This window comes from Rhinoraja longicauda, chromosome 1 (genome assembly GCF_053455715.1).
Source record: "Rhinoraja longicauda isolate Sanriku21f chromosome 1, sRhiLon1.1, whole genome shotgun sequence".
NCBI classification, from domain to species: domain Eukaryota; kingdom Metazoa; phylum Chordata; class Chondrichthyes; order Rajiformes; family Arhynchobatidae; genus Rhinoraja; species Rhinoraja longicauda.
Genome location: NC_135953.1, coordinates 53,933,284 through 53,956,113, shown reverse-complemented (window position 1 = coordinate 53,956,113; position 22,830 = coordinate 53,933,284). Strand labels below are relative to the sequence as shown.

Genomic DNA, 22,830 nt, shown 5'->3' with positions numbered 1-22,830 from the left:
GTTGCATTTCTTTTGTTACTAGTGCAGTAGGGCAATTTTACTCTCCCTGAGCTTCCAGTGGTACCAGATATCGTCAAGCTGGAAAGGGTGCAGAGAAGATTTATGAGGATGTTGCCTGGACTCAAGAGCCTGAGCTAAAGAGAGAGGTTGAGCATGCTACGACTTTATTCCTTGGAGTGCAGGAAGATGAGGAGTGATCTTATAGAGGTATATAAGATCACAAGAGGAATAATAATAATAATAATAATAATAATAATAATAATAATAAGCATTTATTTTATATAGCGCCTTACCAGAAGCTCAAAGCGCTTTACATAAACAATCATAACATAAAAACAAACAGACAAACTATCCCAACGGAGAAGCGGCGAATAAACAACGCCAGCGTCCTCTCACGTCAGGGTCCGGCAGTAGACAACAAAAAGCACAGGACACACAGATACAATTTTTTCACAAACAGCCATCACAGTGATTGCTCTAGGCACACCCTCACTGTGATGGAAGGCAAAGAAAAGTCTTATCTCCTCCTCATTCTTCTCCCGTGGTGCCACGAGGTGATCGAGGCTCCCAACTTTTTGAAGCCCCCACCGGGCGATGGAAAGTCCCAGGGCCAAGGCGAGCAGGCCGATGAAGGTCCTGAGCCCCCACCGGGCGATGGAAAGTCCCAGGGTCGAGCCGAGCCGAGCAGGCCGATGAAGGTCCTGAGCCCCCACCGGGCGATGGAAAGTGCTGCGGCCGAGCCACGCAGGGCGATGAAGGGCCTGCGAGCGGGTCGATCGTACCTCGCGCTTCGGGACGGTCGAAGTTGCTACGGCTGGAGCTCCCAAAAACCGGTCGCCAGCCAGGGACCTGCGAGCTCCCGATGTTGCGGTCTGCAGGGTAAACACTTTTACGCAGAGTAGAGGAACCACGAACCAGAGGACATCGGTTTAAGGTGAGGGAGAAAGATTTGACACACAAAGAGAAGGTATCACAAAATGCTGGAGTAACTCAGCGGGTCAGGCAGCATCTCAGGTGAGAAAGAATGGGTGACCCACATCCTTTGTCGGTCCAACTCACCCACGGGTCAAGACTCTTCTCGGGTTTCGGGTCGAGACCCTTCTTCAGACTGATGTCAGGGGAGGGGGGTGGGACAAAGAAAGGATGTAGTTGGAGACAGGAAGACAGTGGGAGAACTGGAAAGGGGAAGGGGAAAGAGAGGGACAGAGGAGCTATCTGAAGGTAGAGAAATCAATGTTCATACCGCTGGGGTGTAAGCTGCCCAAGCGAAATATGAGATGCTGTTCCTCCAATTTGCAGTGGGCCTCACTATGACAATGGAGGAGGCCCATGACAGAAAGGTCAGACTGGGAGTAGGAGGGGGAGTTGAAGTGCTGAGCCACCGGGAGATCAGGTTGGTTAAAGCGGACTGAGCGAAGGTGTTGAGCGAAACGATCGCCGAGCCTGCGTTTGGTCTCGCCGATGTAGAGAAGTCTATTCTGACGCACAAAGAGTGCTAGGTATAAGGAGCGAGCTGCCAAAGGAGGTAGTTGAGGCAGGTAATGTCACAACTTTAAAAAAGATTTGGACAGATACCTGAATAGGATAAGTTGAGAAGGATATGGGCCAAAGGCAGGCAGGTGGGGCACGTTGGTCAGCGTGGGTGAGTTGGACCGACAAAGGATGTGGGTCAAAGAGTCATAAAGTGTATCATCCACACTTTATGGCTCTATGACTCCAGTAGAATAATGCTGGGATGCAGGAATGGTGCTATCAAAAGTGGCATACAGGATAAATTCCAACTGGGTGTAAACTTCATATATACTTTGGCTGTAGATTATTTTGGGATGGAAGAGGTTACAAGAAGCGTTGTGTAATTGCCTTTAGCATGGTGGCTGCTTGCACCAATTATGCCCTCAAAGTCTTGCTCGGATACCCTAAAAAAGCAAGGACCAATTTCCCCTCCGGATAAGGATCTAGAGAGCTGCCAGTCTCCTGGTGATGAAAGGTAGACACAAAATGCTGGAGTAACTCAGCGGGGCAGGCAGCCAGTCTGGATAGAAGGAATAGGTGACGTTTCAGATCAAGACCCTTCTTCAGACTCCTTCTCTCCAGAAATGCTGCCTGTCCCGTTGAATTACTCCAGCATTGTGTGTCTATCTTCGGTGTAAATCAGCATCTGCTACATTCCTTTCTACACACTCCTTGGTGATTAATCACAACTTAGGCTTACAAGCAGAATGTAGAAAAGTTGGATGGTGGAACATTGTTAAAACACATGCTGCACCCCAGTATTTATATTTACAACTGGACGGGCATGAACCTGTGGAGTCCAAATCTCTCCCCCAACTGACGATCTGTGGACCTGTTGCCGGCCGGGGAATGTCCCCAGAGGCCGTGGGTGGGCGAGGGGGGAGAGGAAAGGGGAGAGGGAGCCACTCACCTCGGCACTGGGCAGCCATTGCGTCGACCAGAGTGAGCCGTGGACCCGTTGGGTGGAAACCTCTCCTGCAGCGGCAGCTCGGCGGCGACGGCCATCTTGTTTGACCCTCTGCCGTTGCGCTGCACCACGGGAGGAAGGTCAGGTGCGGGGCACACCGGGACGGGCGCCGGTCCTCCCAAAATACACCTCACACTTATTTGAACTGATCTTCTTTAGCCATTCCTCGGTCCATTTGCCCAGCTAATCATGTTCACTGTCTGCAATATGACCTACTTGAGTGTCATCTGCAAACTTACAGACGCCTTGTGCACTCTCTTCCAAATCCTTGATATAGATGACAAACAGCAATATGCCCAGCACCAATTCCTGAGGCACACCACTAGTTGCAAGCTTCCAGTCTGAGAAACAACCCTTCACCACCACCACCACCACCCTCTGCTTCCTACTATGAAGCCATGGTGCATGCCAGCCTTCCAGCTTGCAACCTGCAATTCTGATTATTTCTCTTTGAAGGAAGATTACCCACTAAGGGACGCCACCATTAGAAATTAAGTTAGTTTGATTTTATTTTGTAGTCGAATATCATTTAAATATTGTAATAACTCTTCAGCAATACACTCAATGTTCAAGGAGTTATTTAGTAAATGCAGATATAAAACAAATCCTTTCAGACTTTGGCATTATTTTTTTTTACATCTTTGCTACTGTTAAGCTTTTAACTAATACTCTTGACTGTATCAATTTCAAGTCTGAAGAATCAGTCAGAGAATCAAACATTGTTTAGAAAGATATTTTATATTCCAGGCATGAAGAAAATGTGAAAGGAATATGTTTATTTAATAATAGTTAGAAGTATATTTTTGTGGGTTTTACCAGTTTGCAGTGATGGTCTGGCTTCAATGAAACTACTTCCATGGTTGTAAATAATACCTTTCAAAGCATAATTGGTTGATTCTTTTGACTAAGCTATGTGAGCAAGATTAAGTTGTACGCAACACAATTATCTCTGGCAAGCCCTGAGCAATGGCACAGGAGATTTACTGATTAATTCAGTACTAAGTGCATTCATTATTAGTGGGGCAATGGTGAAGATCTGAAAAAAACCCATCAGCAATGGGAATGAAAATTGAACACAATCAATAATGGGTGCATAACTCTTTGTTTCTGACAGTGCTCAAATTTATAATCAGCCCTCAATCTACTACTTAGCACATGGTTTGGATACTCCAGTTCCAGTGGAATGTTGCTTGTGTAGATGTTGAACAGCTTTGGCAAACATAATGAGCCTCGTTGCATACTGTTGTTGAGGGACAAGGGTGAAATAACTTCATTTCCCGAATGGATATTTGCTGCCAAGTGCTCAGCACCATCATTTTTAGTTATGTTGTTTTAATGCTAGCAATGGCAATTGAAAGCTTCAGCGCAAGCTATTGCAGACATGTCATAGGCATAGCAGGTCTACAGAGGCCGCTTTGGACTTGGATTTCTGAGAAGCTTCAAAATCCTCTGCAAGATTCAAAATTCTGTTGCAGCAATTCATTTTAGGACATAATCCTGTTTGGCCCTGGAAGAAGTCTCAGTGAGGCGATTGATTCTCTCTGAGTGTGCTTTCCATAAACTTAACAGCATGTACATAGGAATGACATAAGGTATCGCTCTTGAGATGTCAGCAGAGTAGTCATATCTATAGGTAGATCTATCTATCTATCTAGTATTGGGCTAGATCCTGGTTTCATCATTGTGGTTGAGGAATGGATATTAGTCAGGACACTAGGAATAATTCTCCTTGTTTTCTTCAATATATTGAAACTATATCTTGGATGTAATGTGTTTTTTTTACATTCAACTAAATTAAGTCAATAACCTATCTGAAAGATGGCACGGAGGAGAGAGCAACATTCCCTATTTCCTGCCTGGAACTTGTCTTCTCTTTTCTGGAGTGGACTTGAACTAAAAATTTATGACTCAGAGGCAAATCTAGAGTCATTAAATATACAGCACAATTCTCATCCATGCCAATTATGCCGAGGTGCGCTAATCCCATTTGCTTACATTAGGCTTGAATCGCTATGCTCTTTTCCTATCCAAGTTTAGTACCTGGCTACTAAATTTCTTTTCAATGCAAATGTTTATCTCATCTGCACTCTTTCTAATTGTTTGTGCCTTTACTACCTTCTTTGACAGCTTGTTCAATATAACCACCATCCTTTATTCAGAAGAAGGGTCTCGACCCCAAGCATCACCCATTCCTCTCCAGAAATGCTGCCTGTCCCGCTGAATTACTCTAGCTTTTTGTGTCTATCTTCAGTTTAAACCAGCATCTGCAGTTTCTTCGGACATATGTCAAATCAAAGATTGGCCTGAATAAATGAGGATCAAGGGAAGAATATATATATATATATATATATATATATATATATATATATATATATATATATATATATACGATTGACGAAAATGGAGATAGGTAATTTAGTTTAGAGATACAGCGCGGAAACATGCCCTTTGACCCACCGAATCCCTGCCAACTGCGATCTCCGGACACTTACACTCTCCTACACTAGGGACAATTTACAATTCAGAAGAAGGGTCTCGATCTGAAACGTCACACGTTCTTCCTCTGCCTGTCCTGCTGAGTTACTCCAGCTTTTTGTGTCTATCTTTGATTTTACATTACTTGGCCGTGAATTTTGGTGCACAACATCATTGGATTAATCCATGTTGAATATCATAAATTTGTATGCACTTTCTGGTAAGATTTTGCACCATAAGCTACTATGAGTACATTTATAATGGGAACTAGACCAAGTGGGCCCAACCCTCTCCTGCATTGGTGCAGAACCCTCTCCTCCCCCACTACCCCCCCTCCCCTCCCCCACTACCCCCTCTCCCCTCCCCCACTACCCCCTCTCCCCTCCCCCACTACCCCCTCTCCCCTCCCCCACTACCCCCTCTCCCCTCCCCTCCTCCCTCCCTCTCTCCTACCCCTCCCCCTCTCCCTCCCTCCCTCCATTTCCCCTCCCTTCCACCCCTCCCCATCTCTCTCGTCCCCTCCCCCCTGCCTCCCACTCCATCCCCCTGGCTCCCCTCCCCCTCCCCTCTTCCTCCACCCCCCTCCCCTCCCATCTCCCCTTATTCTCCCTCCCTCCCTCTATATGAGATAGATTTAAACTTTAAAATGTGGATAACTTAAAAAATATAACACCGATTTCAATGAAACCTTCCATTAGCACCAAAGGGGTGATGGTGAATAAGGTGGGCCTAAAATTGTCACGCTATCGTGTACCATTTTGGCTGTAGATCAGGAAGAATCAAACAAACTAGAGTTTTAGTATATAGATGTTCAGATTAAGTTGTTGAATTGTAATCACATTATTCTGCTTTTGAAGGTACTAGAGCTGCATAGAACTTGCATGTGCTCCACCATGGATGCATGTGCTCCACCATTTCCATCTGTCATGCTTTACTATCATGAATATTTGATGTAGCCCTGACCAAATCCTCAAGTTTAATCTCCAAGATAGGTGGAGTTGTTGCCTGCTTGCGGTCTCACGTATTTTAGATCCCCCAAAATTGGTCCTTGATCCTTGACTCCCATGCTGCCCTCCCCCCACCAAATGATTGCCATCTCTGTCTCAACAAACCTTAAGCATTGCAGCTGCTGTGTTCCCCTCTGTGCTTGGAGTCTCCTCCCCCCACACTTTGACATCTAACCTGACCTCAAGCTTTATGCGCCTGCCCCCTGTGGTGTTAAATGCTACATTCTGGCCTTAAGTTCTTAAAGCAATTTCAACACTTAAAAGTGCTGAAATCTTTTCAAGTTGTTTCTCACCGTTGGTCAGGAACACAATTTGCCAGTTCTTTCAGCCACAAAGAGATCGGCTTATACCAGCAGGAGAGAGGCAATGGTGAGCGGGTTGGAGGTGGGAAGAATTAATTCAAAAGATGAGGAAATCTGTTTTATTAAGAGTTTTCTACAATGATTTCCCTAGTCACCTTTGGATGAACTTTTTAAAGAAAACTTTTCAATACTGCCACACTTGTCATTAAATTGTTACTGCAGAAAGAGGGAGAAAGAGAGGTGGAGAGACCTGACATCCAACTACTAACCTGCATCAAAGCTCAGAAGTCCTGATGAGCAGTGGGCCAAAATAGAGAGGTGGTGGTGACATGGGGCTTGGGAGAGGAGTGAGAAAGCATTGATCTGGGGAATTCATAAATTAATGCTCAATTGCATTTTGTGGAAAGGGGAACAGAAGAAAATTTGTTCAATTGAGAAGAAAATAAATCGGCACAGGACTACGGTTGTTGATGGAGAAAAAGCTCCATCTGGTAGAAAGCTGTGTTAGTCTGGGGAGGAAACTGGCAGTAGGGTGTTATAGGAGTCCCATGAGGAACTTAACCCTGAGATCCTTGATGCAGTTCAGGAGGAGGCAGGAGTGGGTGGGGGGGGGGGGGGGGGGTGGGGGGGGGGGGGGGGGGGGGGAGGGGAAACAAGGAGAACAATGTTGCTGAATTGAAGTTGGAATAGACAGTTGATGACACACTCTATAACTCAGGTTATAATTGGTAGTAGTGTTCTCTGGGCATCCACAGTGGCTGCACAATGTTGTACCCCAACACTGATTGTTCTAAAAATGTGTCTTATTTTGAACAGTAGTGCAAGTTGTTAATTCTGAGAAGGAAATTGGTAAATACACAGAGATGCATCATCTCTGTGAATTAATTAATATTATCTCACCATCTTTACTGTCAGAGCAATTCTTATAGTATGTATTAAATAAAGACAGAAAATATTTGTTTTCTTTCAAATGTGCAGAATTAAGATTATCCCTAAAAGTAGGTACAGAGTAAACTATTGGTTGAACTAATCTGATCAATTGTTTAATAGTTACCTGCCTCACCTTGGGTAACCATGATAAATGCTGTAATGTCAACAAATCATTTTCAAGTACAAGATAAAAGTTTAAATAATGATGCTAACATGGTGAACAGGTGTGTAGGAAAATAACTGCAGATGCTGGTTCAAATCGAAGATAGACACAAAATGCTGGAGTAACTCAGCGGGTCAGGCAACATCTCAGGAGAGAAGGAATGGGTGATGTTTCGGGTCGATACCCTTCTTCAGACTGATGACAGGGGAGGGGGCGGGACAAAGATAGGATGTAGTAGGAGGCAGGAAGACAGAACTGTCATTATTGCTAAACTCCTTTGACCTTGAACTCTAAGCAAACCCTTTTCAAAGTAATCATTGTATGAATAAAATTATTGTAACCTTTTTCTGCACCCTATTTTGAAATAATAACAGAATATGTTAAACATAACTTCTTACATGCACATTTTCAAAAGCTATTGAACTAGATTTAATGCTCTTAACTTAATTATTTCTCCAACTTTAAAATGGAAGGATGTTATTCTTGACACCTTATTTAGCACAGAAAATTGCTTGTACATAAGCATGTCTGAATTATATTTAGACTAAAGTAAGCTCCTTAAACTATTTTATACTAATAAAAATATGGGCCGAGAACTGTCTGTTGACAATATTGGTGAAAAATGGGACTTCATGCATATACTTGACATTCCACTGTTCATTACTTTAACAGACACACTAAAAGTAAACGTATTAATCCAAGTATTAAAATAGGAACCAGAATATTAAAGCAATTCAGCAAGTGATCAATTACAAGTATAGGCAATTCTCATTGTAACATAGTAACTATTATATTTACAATACCATTTATATTTATCTATCAAAGTTAATGTGATTTTTTTTTTTGTGTTGAGCATACCATGCTCTGTTTCACTGCTTTATACACAGCAGAGGACAAAGGAGCATTAATGACATTTGCAAATTCACAACTAGGCTCAGATGATTGGAGCCTGTGCACTAATTGTCTAATGCGATCCTTTAGGCCCTGAAATAGAAATAGAAGATGCTAGAAACATCTAGCTGGTCAGGCAGTACCTATGGAAAGAGAAACAGAGGAATGGTTCAACTTGAAGACCCTACATCTTCAACATAAAATGTTAAAACTATCTCTTTTTCTGTGAACGATGCTTAATTTGTTGAATCCAGCATTTGGTTTTTATTTTGAATTTTGAGTATTCTGCATTTATTTTTGATTTTTCTCAGGGTTGTTGATTATCATGCAAATTAAGGAAGATCTCCACCTAATTAGGGAGCATTTGAACACACTCTATGAACAGCTCGCATAAATAGTGGCTGATGCCAGGATGACTACTTGAATTGAGTCCTTGGTCTTTAAAAGTTTTAAACTTAGTATATCAGTGCACATTTGCTATTTCTCTGTGTTCTTCTGTAGAAAAGGATTAAAGAAATGAAATGTGTTCCCCTCTTCTCATCTGCCCAGATAACCCCCCAACCCCAACTTACTCTCCAAATCCCCTGCTGTCTCACCCAGTTTCTTTCCTAGTCTTTCGCCCCTCTATACTCCAGGTGTGATATTTTCCCTTCCCTTACCCTAACCTGTTCCCTTCCACACACGATCCCACCCACTAGTTCAACATTTCACTCCCCATCTTCCTTACTCATCACATTCTGCTCATGCACCCATCTGCGTTCACTTCACCTTCAGCCTTGGTTACCATTTCCACCCATCTGTCCCCCACCTGATTCATCTGCCAATGACCCCATCCCACCTGAATCCAGATACTTCTTGCCAGTTCTTGTCCTGCCCCTTCCCTCACCATTCTCCACCAGCTTTCTCCCCTCTACTCTTATCGATCTGAAAAAGGATCCCTCCCAAAATGTTGAATGTCCATTTCCATTCACAGATGCTGCCTGGCCTGCTGAATGTCTCCAGTAGTTTGTTTTTTTGCTCAAGTCTGTTGTGTCTCAATGAAACGTGTTAAAGTCTTCCATCTTGGTTCAACTGCCATTTGTGAAGCTCTGAAAAGCTGAAATTGGGACATGCCAAACTCATTGTATCAATACCCTGGTGTCCACATCAGATGCATGTGAGATGGAAAATACTCCACATCTCCAGACAATTATGTTACTAGTTAAATATCTGGCAGACACTTAATAGGCACTCCTGAAATTAATATACTGGGGGATCAAAAATCTCTGTAGAAAAGGAATAGGTGACGTTTCGGGTCGGGCTTGAAGAAGGGGCTCGACCCGAAACGTCACCTATTCCTTTTCTACAGAGATTTTTGATCCCCCAGTACATTAATTTCAGGAGTGCCCATTAAGTGTCTGCCAGATATCACCACATTTTACATGAATTTATACACAGTAAACCCTCTTTATAACGGATTTCAGTTATAGTGGATTGACTTTCACCGCCAGGCCGGACTGCCGACTCCACCCTCGAAAATCTTCTCGGCATCCCAAGAGACAGAGTTTTCAAAAGAATATGTAAAGTGTCAGAAAATATACCTTTACAATTAAGACTGATTCCATCTCCTGTCATTTTTGCAAATTGGAGCATAGAGAACTCATAAATATGGATTAACTAGAGTTTTAGGTGTCTTTAGCGTGCAGTACTTTTTCTCAAAATTTCAAGAATTCCTTTGGAAAATATTCATTTGATTAATAAACAAGTGAAATAGATTGTCACTGTCTCAATTGGATATATGTTTATATAAAACAATTTACATTATCACTTCCATTTTTTGAATCACTTCATAGAAATGGGCCCTGACATTTAAGACAGAATCTCTTATAAAACAGTCTGAAGAAAACCCTCAACTCAACCTGAACGTCACCTATTCTTGTTCTCCAGAGACTTTGTGTGTTTTTGTTATTACAAAACTTCAAGCTCTCTTAGTGATTATTTGTACCTGTAGATGCTTTTGACATTGGCCTTCGGAAAGTTGGCGCTGGGGCATAGTAACTCTTTGCTTGTTCTTTCCAGAGAAGGATCAACTATCATCCAATGCCTAAAATCTATTCTGGCAGACCAATTGATTTCATGTCAAGGGTCCACACTAAAATATCATTGAGATTCCATCTTGCTCAAGAACACTTGCCCATCTTTGGGAAATCAGGTGGTTCATCCATTCAGTCAGCACGAAGTAGGTCTTTAACAAAAGATTCTGTACAACCAAACCATTGTCTTTTTCTTGTGGGACTTGCATTCTTTTTTATTGAAGCTTACCAGATTTATGTGAAAGTTTACGTGCCATTGTAATTACATCCCATGAAGAAAATCTTCAATAAGAATTATTATTTTTCTTCTATTGCTATTTCATTCCAAAAAGTACTCTAGTCTTAGAAAGATGTTAAAAGGCATATTGCATAAAAGGCACAAGGCATATGATAAGGAGAGAGATGTGCAATTGTGAAAAATAACACATTTTGATGGAAATACTCAGCTATTTCAGTTTCCTTATTTTCTGGTCTCCTTTCTTCTAAAGATCTTTTCTGTCTCAAATTCAGATAAATTTGCAAATGCCGTGCTGATGCATCCAGATATATATTTTGAATTGTATATTTTTTAAATATTGACTCACAGAAGAGCCTCATTTGATAATTTTATAGTAATTATTTACATATAAAGTGCTGCAGTGATGAATTTCTATTTTGAAAAAAAACGTGCTTTGATGGCTCTTAATTGAACTGCATTTTAACAACATCCTATCCAATGCCTAACAATATTAACTCTATGGGAAAACAGAGGCAAGAGAAAAACTCCATGACAATATCAAGCAGATTCAATGAAAATCCTTCATTTATTTAAGCATAAAACACTAGGCATCATTTAATATATTTCTCACCTTTCCCTCCATCCTTACCTATTGTCTGAAATATTCCAGTACCTCTGCATAGTTATTTAACAATAGTTGAACATGGCAGAAACCATCCACAAGCCGGGCAGGGTCAATGGAGAGAACAGACATTTTAACATTTCAGGTGTATTTCTCAGAACAGTTGAAAGATCCTCATCTGTGAAAGTAATTTATTTGTTCTCCACAGAAAATGCTTCCTGACTTCCTGCACATGTGCATGTGTACAGAAGTTTGAATCTATTACCTCTATCTTATGTCACAGAATTTCACATGAGTGATCATCTCTACCCTCCCCCCAATACTCTCCCTCCCCCCAAGACCACACAGTCTATATCTCTTGTTTCCCTTATCCCTAACCAGTCTGAAGAAGGGTCTTGACCCGAAACGTCGCCCATTCCTTCTCTCCAGAGATGCTGCCTGTCCAAGTTTTTGTGTCTGGAAACGGAAAGACAATACATGATTAGGTAACTAACTATCACTCCTTCCCTCAGGTAGGCACATGACCCAAAGAGCCATGGTACTGATGATTTCGCTGAAGCAACTGAAAGATTAATCTTTCTTAGTGGAAGTTGCAAGTTACACTGTTTATTGGATGATATGTTTGATGATGCACATTTTTGAGAAGGGTCTTAATCAGCCTAAGAGTGGCCACAAAATGCACTACATGTACCAACTCTCACTTTTCAAATTAAAAATAAAGTCTTGTTTATAAATTCAATAATGCTTTGTGATTATCGTGAGTGTATAGATTATGTTGCCACTCCCAGGAAAGGACTGATAACTGATTAGGAGAGGTGTTACTTTTATGGTATACATAAAGAGAGCAGTGGAGTCAACAACCAAACATCAAGCATTATTGATACTAAGTATGTTAAAAGGATGACATATATTAAATTTACAGCACTATAAACGATTTGCGGAGATTTTGCTGTCATGGAATGAATAAAAGCAGATTAGGGAAGTATTCTATCATTTTAATAAATGTGATATTCTTTTACTCAGCCAGTTAAACTACATTTTGGAAATATGAACTAATTTGACCATCTTGGAAGCTCATCATCCATCTTATTATTTAAGAAAACCAGATCCAACCTTTTACTATGGCTGTGTCTCCAGACATGCTGCTTCTCTTCACCTCTTTTCACTGAGGGTTGTAACTAAAAAGATCACGTTTAACTTTTTTTAACCTGGCAGATATCCCGTTGGCCTGAAGCCAGATCCTGTAAGCGTGCTGTTCACATCATTTACACTGCAGTGCTGAAAACACCAATGCTAGCTGGCAACATATAATTTCACCGATCATCATCTGCTAATGTTAACTATGCTACATTAATGGAATAACTATACAAAACAAAATAATATTTTATATGCTACTGAATTCTTCACAATTTCTTCCCTGTAGGTATGACATCTGCACGTATAAAAATAAACCTTGTGGAACCCTGGGTAAGATTTTACTGCTGCAACTAATGAATGTTTGGAAATTGTTTCCCATTAGTCTTATTGATCTATTGAATTTCTTTTAATTTTGATGCCAGTTTTTTTGTTAAACTGCAAAGATAAAGCAATTTATTTTTTGGAGTATTTTATGTGATCTTTTAGGTTTGCGAAGCACTTAAATTAGATGAAGTATTGTTTTCCTTTGTTACAATAGATTTCTGTAACAGAAAGTATACCCTGTTACTTTTTTCTCAAGTTGGCACATTGTGCTAATATAAACATAATAACCTTGTACCATACACTCTTTTCAGATATATGTGTTCATGGTAATAACTGTTGTATCCTCCCATCCTTGACATATTATGTTCAAAAGACTATCATAATTGAGTGACAGATCTTAACGATACCTATTATAGAGCAAGCTGACACATTATGTGCTGAAAACGTAAACTGGAGCACGGCTACTTAGTGGGGATGGGGGGGGGGGGGGGGGGGGGGGGAGGTTACATGATAGGCACAAACTACTTGATTTCCATTGATATAATTGAAAATAATTTTTACTCTCCAGGAGAGAACATCATTAAATTACTACTTGTTGCATTATTGGTTCTTGACTACTGCAGTTTGTTACAGCGCAAACTAATTGCATGTAATTTGAAAATAATTACAACACATAAGATGTTATTTTTACCAATGGTACAAATTATGCACATGTAATCAAAAACTGTTGACTAGTTTTTTCTGCTTCTGTACTTGGTCAAAAGTTTAAAAGATTCTTGTTTCCAAGATACTTTAAATGTCATATTGCAAGTTTTATATGTGGTTTAAAATGTATGAATCTCTTATGGTCAGGTATTAATTTTAATTAATACTTAGATATTCTCATGTCTCAAATTCATTAGTTAAAAAATGGGTCAGAAATTCTTCTGAACTGCAATTCTGAACTACTTGAGCTATTTTTCTTCTATTTATAAAACAGAAATTCAGATGTGTTAAGATAACACTTACCTATTCAACAGTTTGTTGCAATGTAAACAAATTACTAATCCAAAAAGAATTGCCATACAAAAACTACATTTTACTTTTTGCTAGGTAAGAATAGAAATATAATAGAAATGTTGATTTTAGTTCCCTCTTCAGGCTCAAATTTCAGGTGGTCCCAAGTTACCAGAAGTAAATTTATAAATCTAACCCCTAGTCTAGACATTTTCCAGCGCTGGCTGCAGCTCAGAAAAAATTAATGTCTGGCCTGTAAAGTGCAATTCCCTCCAGTGAATTTGCAAATGACTATAAACTTAACCTTGTGCCAATTATTCCTTCTGTGTATGTAGGTTATATACTGTAGATGTGTATTTAAAAAAAGAACCTAAACCACTATAACAAGAGTATTTAAGACTGAAACACCTTGGCTTGACCCTTTGTGTCTCCCTCTGTTTATTTAGGCTTGGCCTCGGTGGCTGGAATGTGTGAGCCTGAGCGAAGCTGCAGCATCAATGAAGATATTGGCTTAGGTTCAGCATTCACAATTGCACATGAGATTGGTCACAAGTGAGTGAATTAAAAGTAATCCCTATTCCCAATTTTAAAATGAATTCTTTGTATAACTCTGCCAAGTTCACAGAACTGCAGCTCTTAGTAACTTGAAGTGATATTAGTTTATGAATCCTAACTACAAATGTCAAAGAAATGATATTTCCCCCTGTTGTGCCTCTTTTCTGTAGTACAGTAGCTGCAAATATTGCCAGCTGTCTAAAATGTTTTTATAATGTTAATGCTTCATTTAATTTTGCCACAACCCACTCGTTATTTTCCTCATCCCTTTTCCATTTGGCTTTGCCCACAAAGTGCACTATTAATCTTGACTCTTGCAATTGCCGCCCACACCTGATCAGTAAGAATTGCACTGGCATAAATCAGTCAATCAAATTGATTCATTTGGAACAGTAACAAGCCTTCACTTTTTACTTTCCCACCACTGATGATTAAATTTGCAGAACATATTCCGCGAACCAAAAGGACTCGTTCTGTACTGTGCTATGTTTTGATTCAATCAAACTAGAAATTCCATAGTTAGAGGAACAGCAACAGGAATGCAAGTCTCACCCTGCTGCATCACTACCATGTTACATTGCAAACTTCATCATCCGACCGATTTCACGTATGTACACAAAATAAAAAAGGTGGCTAGCTCTGCAGCTTTTATTGGAACTATTATTAAATTGGGATGACAAATGATATTGATGGATGACAAAAAATATTGAAGGTTTGATCAGGGAAGAAAGAATGTATATGGCAGATATAGGCAACTGGGATCAAGGGACTTTCTTGAGAAATATAGTTATAAGAAATTCAGAGGGCAAAAAAGGGCTTTGAAATATCCTTGGCATTAAGTTTAAGGAGAATCCCAAGACATGCTCTTAGTATATCAGCGACAGGGAAACCAAAATAACAGTGCGAAGATTGAGACTCCTTTAGGATCTAAGGATCAATCCATGTGTGAAGACAGGGGATGTGGGTGAGGTCCTAAGTGAATACTTCTCATCTGTATTCACCAAACAGAAGGACGTAGAAGAATTTAGAGATGCGTTCATGGATAATGTGAATCAGGTCAACAAACACAAGGAGGTGTTAGATGTCATGGGAGTCATAAGGGCTGATAAATCTCCAGGCTCGGATGGGATCTGTCATAGGTTGCTATGGGAAGAAAGGGAGGTGACAGCTGTGGCCCTGACTGAAAACTCTGCATTTTTATTAGCCGGAGGTGCCAGTGGACTGTTCATTTATTTTAGAAGAACAGCAAAAATAAGTCAGGCAACTGCAGGCAGTGAGCCTGACATCACCTGTAGGGAAGGTAGACACAAAATGCTGGCGTAACTCAGTGGGACAGGCAGCGTCTCTGGAGAGAAGGAATGGGTGACATTTCGCGTCGAGACCCTTCTTCAGACTTGTAGAGAAATTGTTGGAGAAAATCTTAAGGGATAAAACAAATGTACACTTGGAAAGGCAAGTCAGATGAGAAATAGTCAACATGGCTATGTGGGGGTGGGGGGGGGGGGGGGGGGGGAATCCTACCTCAGTTATAGTCATACAGCGTGGAAACAGACCTTTCTGCCCAACTTGCCAGTCAACATGCACCATCTACACTAGTCCCATCTGCCTCTGTTTGTCCTTATCCTTCTAAACCTATTCTGTCCATTTACCTGTCTAAATATTTTTTAAACATTGTGATACTAACTGCCTCAACTCGTTCCATATACCTTCCACGTTTCGAGTACAAAATAATGTTGTGCCTCTGGTTCCGATTAAATCTTTCTGCTTAAATCTTAAATCTATGTCCTCTGATTCTCGATTCCCCTACTCTGGTTAAAAGACTGTGCATTTAGCCACTCTAATCCTTTCATTATCTTGTACACCTCTCTCAGATCACCACTTATCCTCCTGCACACCAAGGAATAAAGTGCTAGTCTGCTCAACCTTTATAGTTCAAGCCCTTGAGTCCTGGCAACATCCTCTAAATCTCTGCACCTTTTCCAGCTTAACAACTTCTTTCTTATAACAGGGTGACTAAAACTGAACACAATACTCTAAATGTGGTCACACCAATGTCTTGTACAACTGTAACATAAGCTCCCAACATCTATACTCAATGCTCTGACTGATGAAAGCCAATGTGCCGAAAGCCATTTTGGACCACCCTGTCTACCTGTGGCACCACTGTCAAGGAACTATGTACCTGCACTCTGACATCCCCCTGCTCTACAACACTCCCCAGAGCCCTACCATTCACGGTGTAGGTTCTGTCCTGGTTAGAATTCCCAAATTGCAACACCTCTGTATGAGTGTTGCAGAGGGAACACTCTGTATTAAACTATATTAACCATTCCTCAGTCCACCAGCCCAACTTATCAAAGTCTTACTGACATTTTTGACAATCATTTTCACTAACTACAATACCAGCCACTTTAGTGTCATCTGCAAACTTACTAATCATGCTTGTACATCTCATCCAAATCATTGATCTAGATAACAAACAGCAATGTGCCCAGCATCTAACCCTGAGGCACATCACTAGTCACAGTCCTCCAGTCTGTAAAACAATCTTTTACCATCACCTTCTGCTTCCTTCCATGAAACTAATGTGCTATCCAGTCGGCTATCTCCCTTGGATCCCATGCGTTGCCTGCATCAATGTTTTTGGTTACATCTTCAAAAAACGCAATCAGATTTGCAAGACACTATCTCCCATGTAAAAAAAACTATGCAGACTATTCCTAATCAGCCCCTGTCTACCTATATGCATGTATATCGTATCCCTCTGAATACTCTCCAGTAACTTCCTAACCACAGACATTAGATTCACTGGCCTATAGTTTCCCAGGCTTTTCATTGCAGCCCTTCTTAAATAGAGGTGCAACATTTGCCACCCTCCAGTCTACTGGCACCTCATCCGCATTTGATGATGACTCGTTAATCTCAGCCAGGGTGCCTGTAACTTTCTTCTGTAGCTTCCAACAGTGTCCTCAGATATATCTGATCAGGCCCGGGAAATTTGTTTACCTTCATTCATCTCCTCAACCATAATACTGACTGCCCTTAAGACTTCCATTGATTGCTCCACGTTCCCTGATCCTTCTGTCTTTCTTCATGGTAAAAACAGAGGAGAAATACTCATTGAGAACCTTTCCCATCTCCTCCACACAGAGTTGACCGCTATGATTCCTGAGGGACCCATTCTCTCTTTGGTTACCCTTTTTTCCTTAATGTACTTATAAAATCTCTTGATTCTCTTATACTTAATATTATCTGCCAGAGGTATTGCCTGCCCCCTTTTTGCCCTCCTGATTTCCTTCTTTAGTGCTCCTCTGTTCCTGAAACTCCTCCAGGGATACACTTTATCCAAGCTGCCCATATCTGTCCCATGTCGCTTTCTTATTCTTGACCAGAGCCTCAATTTCTCTCTTCATCTAAGCTTCCTTGCACTCACCTGCCTTACACTTCACTCTAACGGGAACATGCATACCCTGAACTCTTGTCAGCACACTTTTAAAAACATCCCACTTTCTGGACTTTTCTTTTTAGTCAAACAACCTGCTTCAATCAACTTGAGCAAGTTCCTGTCTAATACCTTCAGAGTTGGCCATATAGAATTTTAACTCCTTGGCCTGCCCTGTGTTTATCCTTAACTATCCCAAATCTAATAGAATGGTGTTTGCTGGTCCCATAAAGCTCATCCACAATCCAAGGCTCATCCATTTACCCTTCCCAATTTCCCAAGACTAGATCAAGCATTGACCTCTCCTGTGTAGGGCCCTCAATATATTGCCTATCAAAACTTTCCTGAATACATTTGAAAATTCTGCCCCATCTAAACCTTTTATACTTTGATAGTTCCAGTCAATATTGAGCAATTTAAAATCCCCTGCTACGACAACCTTATTAGTACTCTAGCTGCCTGCAATCCCCTGGCATATTTGCTCTTCTAATTCCAGTGGACTATTTGGGGGGTTGTAGTCCACGTCCGACAAAGTGATCATCCCTTTCTTATTTCGCAGCTCCACCCATATGGAATTAATTGCCGAACCATCAGTAATATCATCTCTGACAACTGCTATGACATCCTCCTTAATCAAGAAAGCCACACCCCCTCCTCTTTTACCCCCCGTCAATCTCTCATGAAGCATCTGCACCCTGCAACATTAAGCTGGCAGTCTTGTCCTTCTCTTAACCAGGTTTCTGTAATGACTACAACGTCCCAGTCGCACGTACCTATCCATGTCCCGAGCTCATCTGCCTTACCCATCAAGCCTCTGGCATTAAAATAAGTGCAATTTAAAGCAACAGCCTTCCTCACTCCCTGCCATTCTCCTGCCTATTCTGTCCATTGAAAATTTTTTCATCACCATCAGCCATAATTTGATTGTTTTTTTTTTGATGAGGTAAGATTAATAAAGGCTGGAAGTAGACGTTATCTGTATGGACTTTAATATAGCACTCAACAAGATCTGGCATGGTAGACTGGTCCAGACGTTTAAGGCACATGGGATCCAAGGTGAGCTGGCTAATTGGATTCAAAATTAGCTTGGGGTTAGGAGGTAAGAGGGTAGATGCGGAAATATGCTTTTCTGATTGGAAGCTTGTGACTAATGTTGTAATACAAGGATCAGTACTGGGATTTCTATTTTTGAAATATATTGTTAACAGAAGTGAATGGCAAATGTTGTCTAAATGGCCTTCAGCAAGGACATTGACAAAAGCCCACAGGGTACATTAGTCTGGAAGGTTAGAGTGCATGGAATCCAAGTTGAGACAAAATTGGCTGGAAGAAGGGGTTGAAGGGTAGTCTTGGAGGGATTTTCGGATTGGAGATTTGTGACCGGTGAAGTGCTACAGAGGTTAGTGCTGAGTCGACTGATGTTTGTTATCTACATTGGCAATTTGGATGATAACATAGTTAACATTGTTAGTAAATTTGTGGGTGACATCACAATTGGTGGAATAATGGACAGTGATAAAAACTAAATTAGTATACAACAGAATCTAGATCCATTGGGATGGCAGGCCAAGGAATGGCAAATGGAATTTAACACTGAGAAGCATGTGGTGTTGTACTTTGGTATGTCAAAGCAGGGCAAGACCAACGCAGTAAATGGTAGAGCACTGGGGAGTGTTGCAGGACAGAAAGATCTGAGAGTATAGGTGCATGGTTCCCTGAGAATGGCGAGTCAGGTGGGCAGTGTTTAAAAGAAGACCTTTGGCACGCTTGGCTTCATTGGAAAGAGTATTGAGTACTGAAGTTGGGACATTATGCTGCAGTTGTGTAAGTCTTTGATGAAACCACACTCGGAGTACTATGTGCAGATTTGGTTGCCCAGCTTTAGGAAGGATGTTATTAAGTTGAAACGGTTGCAGAAAATATTTATTACGGTGTTACTTGTGCTTGTGGGCTTGAGGTATAGGGCTGTGTTGGATAAGCTGGCACTTTTTTACTTTGGAACAAAGGAGGCTGAGGGATGCCCTTATTGAGATGTACAAAGTTAGGAGAGACATAAAATTTAGATAAAATGAATGCTCAACAGTCTTTTTCCCAGGGTAAAGGATTCTAAAACTAAAGGCATAGGCTTAAAGTTAGAGAAGAAATATTTAAGAGGCACCTCAGGGGTAACATTTTCACTCTGAGAGTAGTCCGTTTCTAGAATAAACTGCCAGGGGAAGCTATAGAAGCAGTCACAATTATGATTTTTAAAAGTCATTTGGACTGAAGTATGGATAGGATGGGTTTAGTGGGCTGTGGGCCCACTAACATCAACATCAAGTTGGTCAACATAAGATCATAAGACGAACAGAATTAGGCCATTCAGCCCAACAAGTCTGCACTATTATTCAATCATGACTGATCTATTTTTTCCTTTAAACCCCATTCTGTTGTCTTCTCCCCATAACCATTGATGCCCTTACCTATCAATCTCTGTTTAAAAATACCCAATGACTTGGCCTCCATAGCTGTTTGTAGTCATGAATTCCACAGATTTACCACCCTCTAGCGAAATAAATTCCTCCTCATCTCCATCTTAAAGGTACACACTTTTATTCTGAGGCGGTGTTCAAGAGAGAGCTAGATAGAGCTCTTAAGGATAGCGGAGTCAGGGGATATGGGGAGAAGGCAAGAACGGGGTACTGATTGAGAATGATCAGCCATGATCACATTGAATGGCGGTGCTGGCTCGAAGGGCCGAATGGCCTCCTCCTGCACCTATTGTCTATTGTCTCTGGCCCTAGATTCTCCCACTACTGGAAACATCCTCTACACACCCACTGTATGTAGGCTTTTCATTATTCAATAGGTTTCAATGAGATCTCCCCTCATCCTTCTAAACTCCAGCGAGTACAAACCCAGAGCCATCAAATGCTCCTAATACATTAACCCAATCATCCCCAGGATCATTCTTGTAAAATCCCTCTCGACCCTCTCCAACGCCAACACATTCTTCCTCAGGGGCAAAAACTGCTCACAATATTCCCAATGTGGTCTGATAAAGCCACAGTATTACAAGCTTGCTTTTATATTCTAGTACTCTCAAAATGAATGCCAGCATTGCACTCTCAAGTCCTTTTGCACCTCTGATTTCTGAATCCTCTCCCCATTTAGAAAATAGTCTACGTCTTTATAACTTCTACCAAGTGCTTGACTGTACACTTTGCTGTGCTGTATTCCATTTGCCACTTCTTTGCCCACTCTTCCAACCTGTCCAAATCCTGTCCAGATCCTGGGTCCTCAACACTACCTACCCCTCCACCTATCATCTGCAAACCTGTCCACAAAACCATCAATACTATCATCCAGATCAGTAACATATAATGTGAAAAGTAGGGGAACCAATACTGACCCCTGCGGAACACCACTAGTCAGCGACAGCCAACTAGATAATGCCCCCTTTATTCCCACTCGTTGCCTGCTGCCCTTCAGCCAATCCTCTATCCATGCTAGTACGTTGCCTCTCATGTCATCTGCTCCTATCTAGATTTGCAGCCTCATGAGCAGCACATTGTTAAAGGCCTTCAGAAAAATACCATGGATAAGACGGCCGAAGGGCATGTTTTTGTGCTGTGTAGCTCTATGACACAATGACTCTATGAATGCTGAAGGCATGATTCATACGTTTGCGAACGATAGAAAAGTTTGTGGTAATACAAGGAACTGCATATGTTGGTTTATAAAAAAAGACACATTGTGCTGAAGTAACTCGGCGGCTCAGGCAGCATCTCTGAAGAAGTGTTCAAGTATTAAGTGATGCATTTTGAGAGGTCAAATAGGAATAAGGCATATACACCAAATGGTAGTATGCTAAGCAATATGTTCATCAACAGAAGGACCCTGGGGTTCATACTGCAGTCCCCTGACCACTGAGTAGATGGTTTTTGCATGTAGTGTTGGTCTCCATGCTGTAGGCAGGATATGGTTGGGGTACAGAGAATGCAGAGGAAATTCACGAGGATGCTGCCTGGATTGGGAGGCTTTTAATTACGAGAGATTAGATTTTCTGTGAAATTAAAAAAAGGCTGAGTGGTGACCTGATACTGGTATATAAGACTGAGGCATAGATTGGCATAGTCAGAAGCTTTTTCCCATAGTAGTGGTATAAACAAATAAGAGAGTTTAGATTTAAGATGAGAGGAAAGAGTTTTAAAGAGGATCGGAGGGGATTTTCTTTTAATGGAGAATGTAGTTGATAGCTCTAACTCTCGGCTATAGGACATGGTGGAGCCAAATACAATCACTGTTTGAGAGATATTTATGCAGACACTTAAATAGGCAAGGCGTAGAAGAATAAGGGTAAATGGGATTGGTGTAGATGAACAAAAGAATTGGCATGGCATGGTGTGCTGTACAGCTCTATGACTCGAGTAGTCAGGATTGAACCTGGGTCTCCGGTGTTGCAAGCACTGTAAGGCACCAACTCTACCGCTGCGCCATCTTGCCACCTGCTTTCTACAAAATTCTGTAAATTCCCTTTGAGTTATTGTGCACCTAATTCAGCGCAGCCAAAGGAATGCAAAACATCTGATAACAGATCGTGGACAATCTGTCTCAAGTAATCATTTTGCAATTCTTCTTCTGAACACTTAGAGAAATTTAGCAAAAGTCAAGATATTAAGTGCTGCTTTAATGAGACTGATGTATATAATATGGAGGTGAACACAGAGTCAGGGACTTTCATTAACAGCAAGGAAATTATGCCAAGGTTGATCCCAAAATGTCACATTTTATGTTGACGTTATTGTGGGCAGTCAATTTCATATTTAAATCCAGGACATCTCATCCAAAATGGGTCTGTTGACAACCATACTCTGCCATTCATTCTCTTGCTGTCCACTTCCTCGTCCTTTCCCACCTCCTACAGTGTCATGCAGCAGTTAAAAGTCAGTCTTCAGACTGCTGGCTTCAGCTGTGTTCCTAAATTAAGCCAGCTGTCAAAGGCTCGCAAACTACTAGCTGCTGCTGCAAAGTTGCACCAGGAAGGTTTCTTATCAGCAGGGTTTGTTGACAGCAGCATTTGTCATGGGTTTTGGATATTATCGGGTATGACTTGTGGCTAACTCTGAAGGAATTCCCCCCCCCCCCCAGTGGTTTTGGAAATTTCTCTCCAAGCTTCAGTAAGTTTCAACTTATTTTTGAGGACAACTGCGAGTCAGCGGGATGCTCCATTATCTTT

The 22,830-nt window shown here is 41.3% G+C and overlaps 1 protein-coding gene across 2 annotated transcripts in view; it reads left to right on the top strand.

Annotated features, from left to right (window-relative positions):
• The window catches only part of adamts6 (ADAM metallopeptidase with thrombospondin type 1 motif, 6), a 231,674-nt gene that overhangs the window by 94,895 nt on the left and 113,949 nt on the right, over nucleotides 1-22,830 (top strand). For both annotated transcript variants that reach the window (XR_013547164.1, XM_078397497.1), the window contains exons 8-9: nucleotides 12,582-12,625; nucleotides 14,062-14,167. Coding sequence is in view for 1 of the 2 variants with exons in the window: in XM_078397497.1 (XP_078253623.1) it covers nucleotides 12,582-12,625; nucleotides 14,062-14,167 (150 nt within the window). In the remaining variant the exon portion in view is untranslated. The remainder of the gene's footprint in view (nucleotides 1-12,581; nucleotides 12,626-14,061; nucleotides 14,168-22,830) is intronic.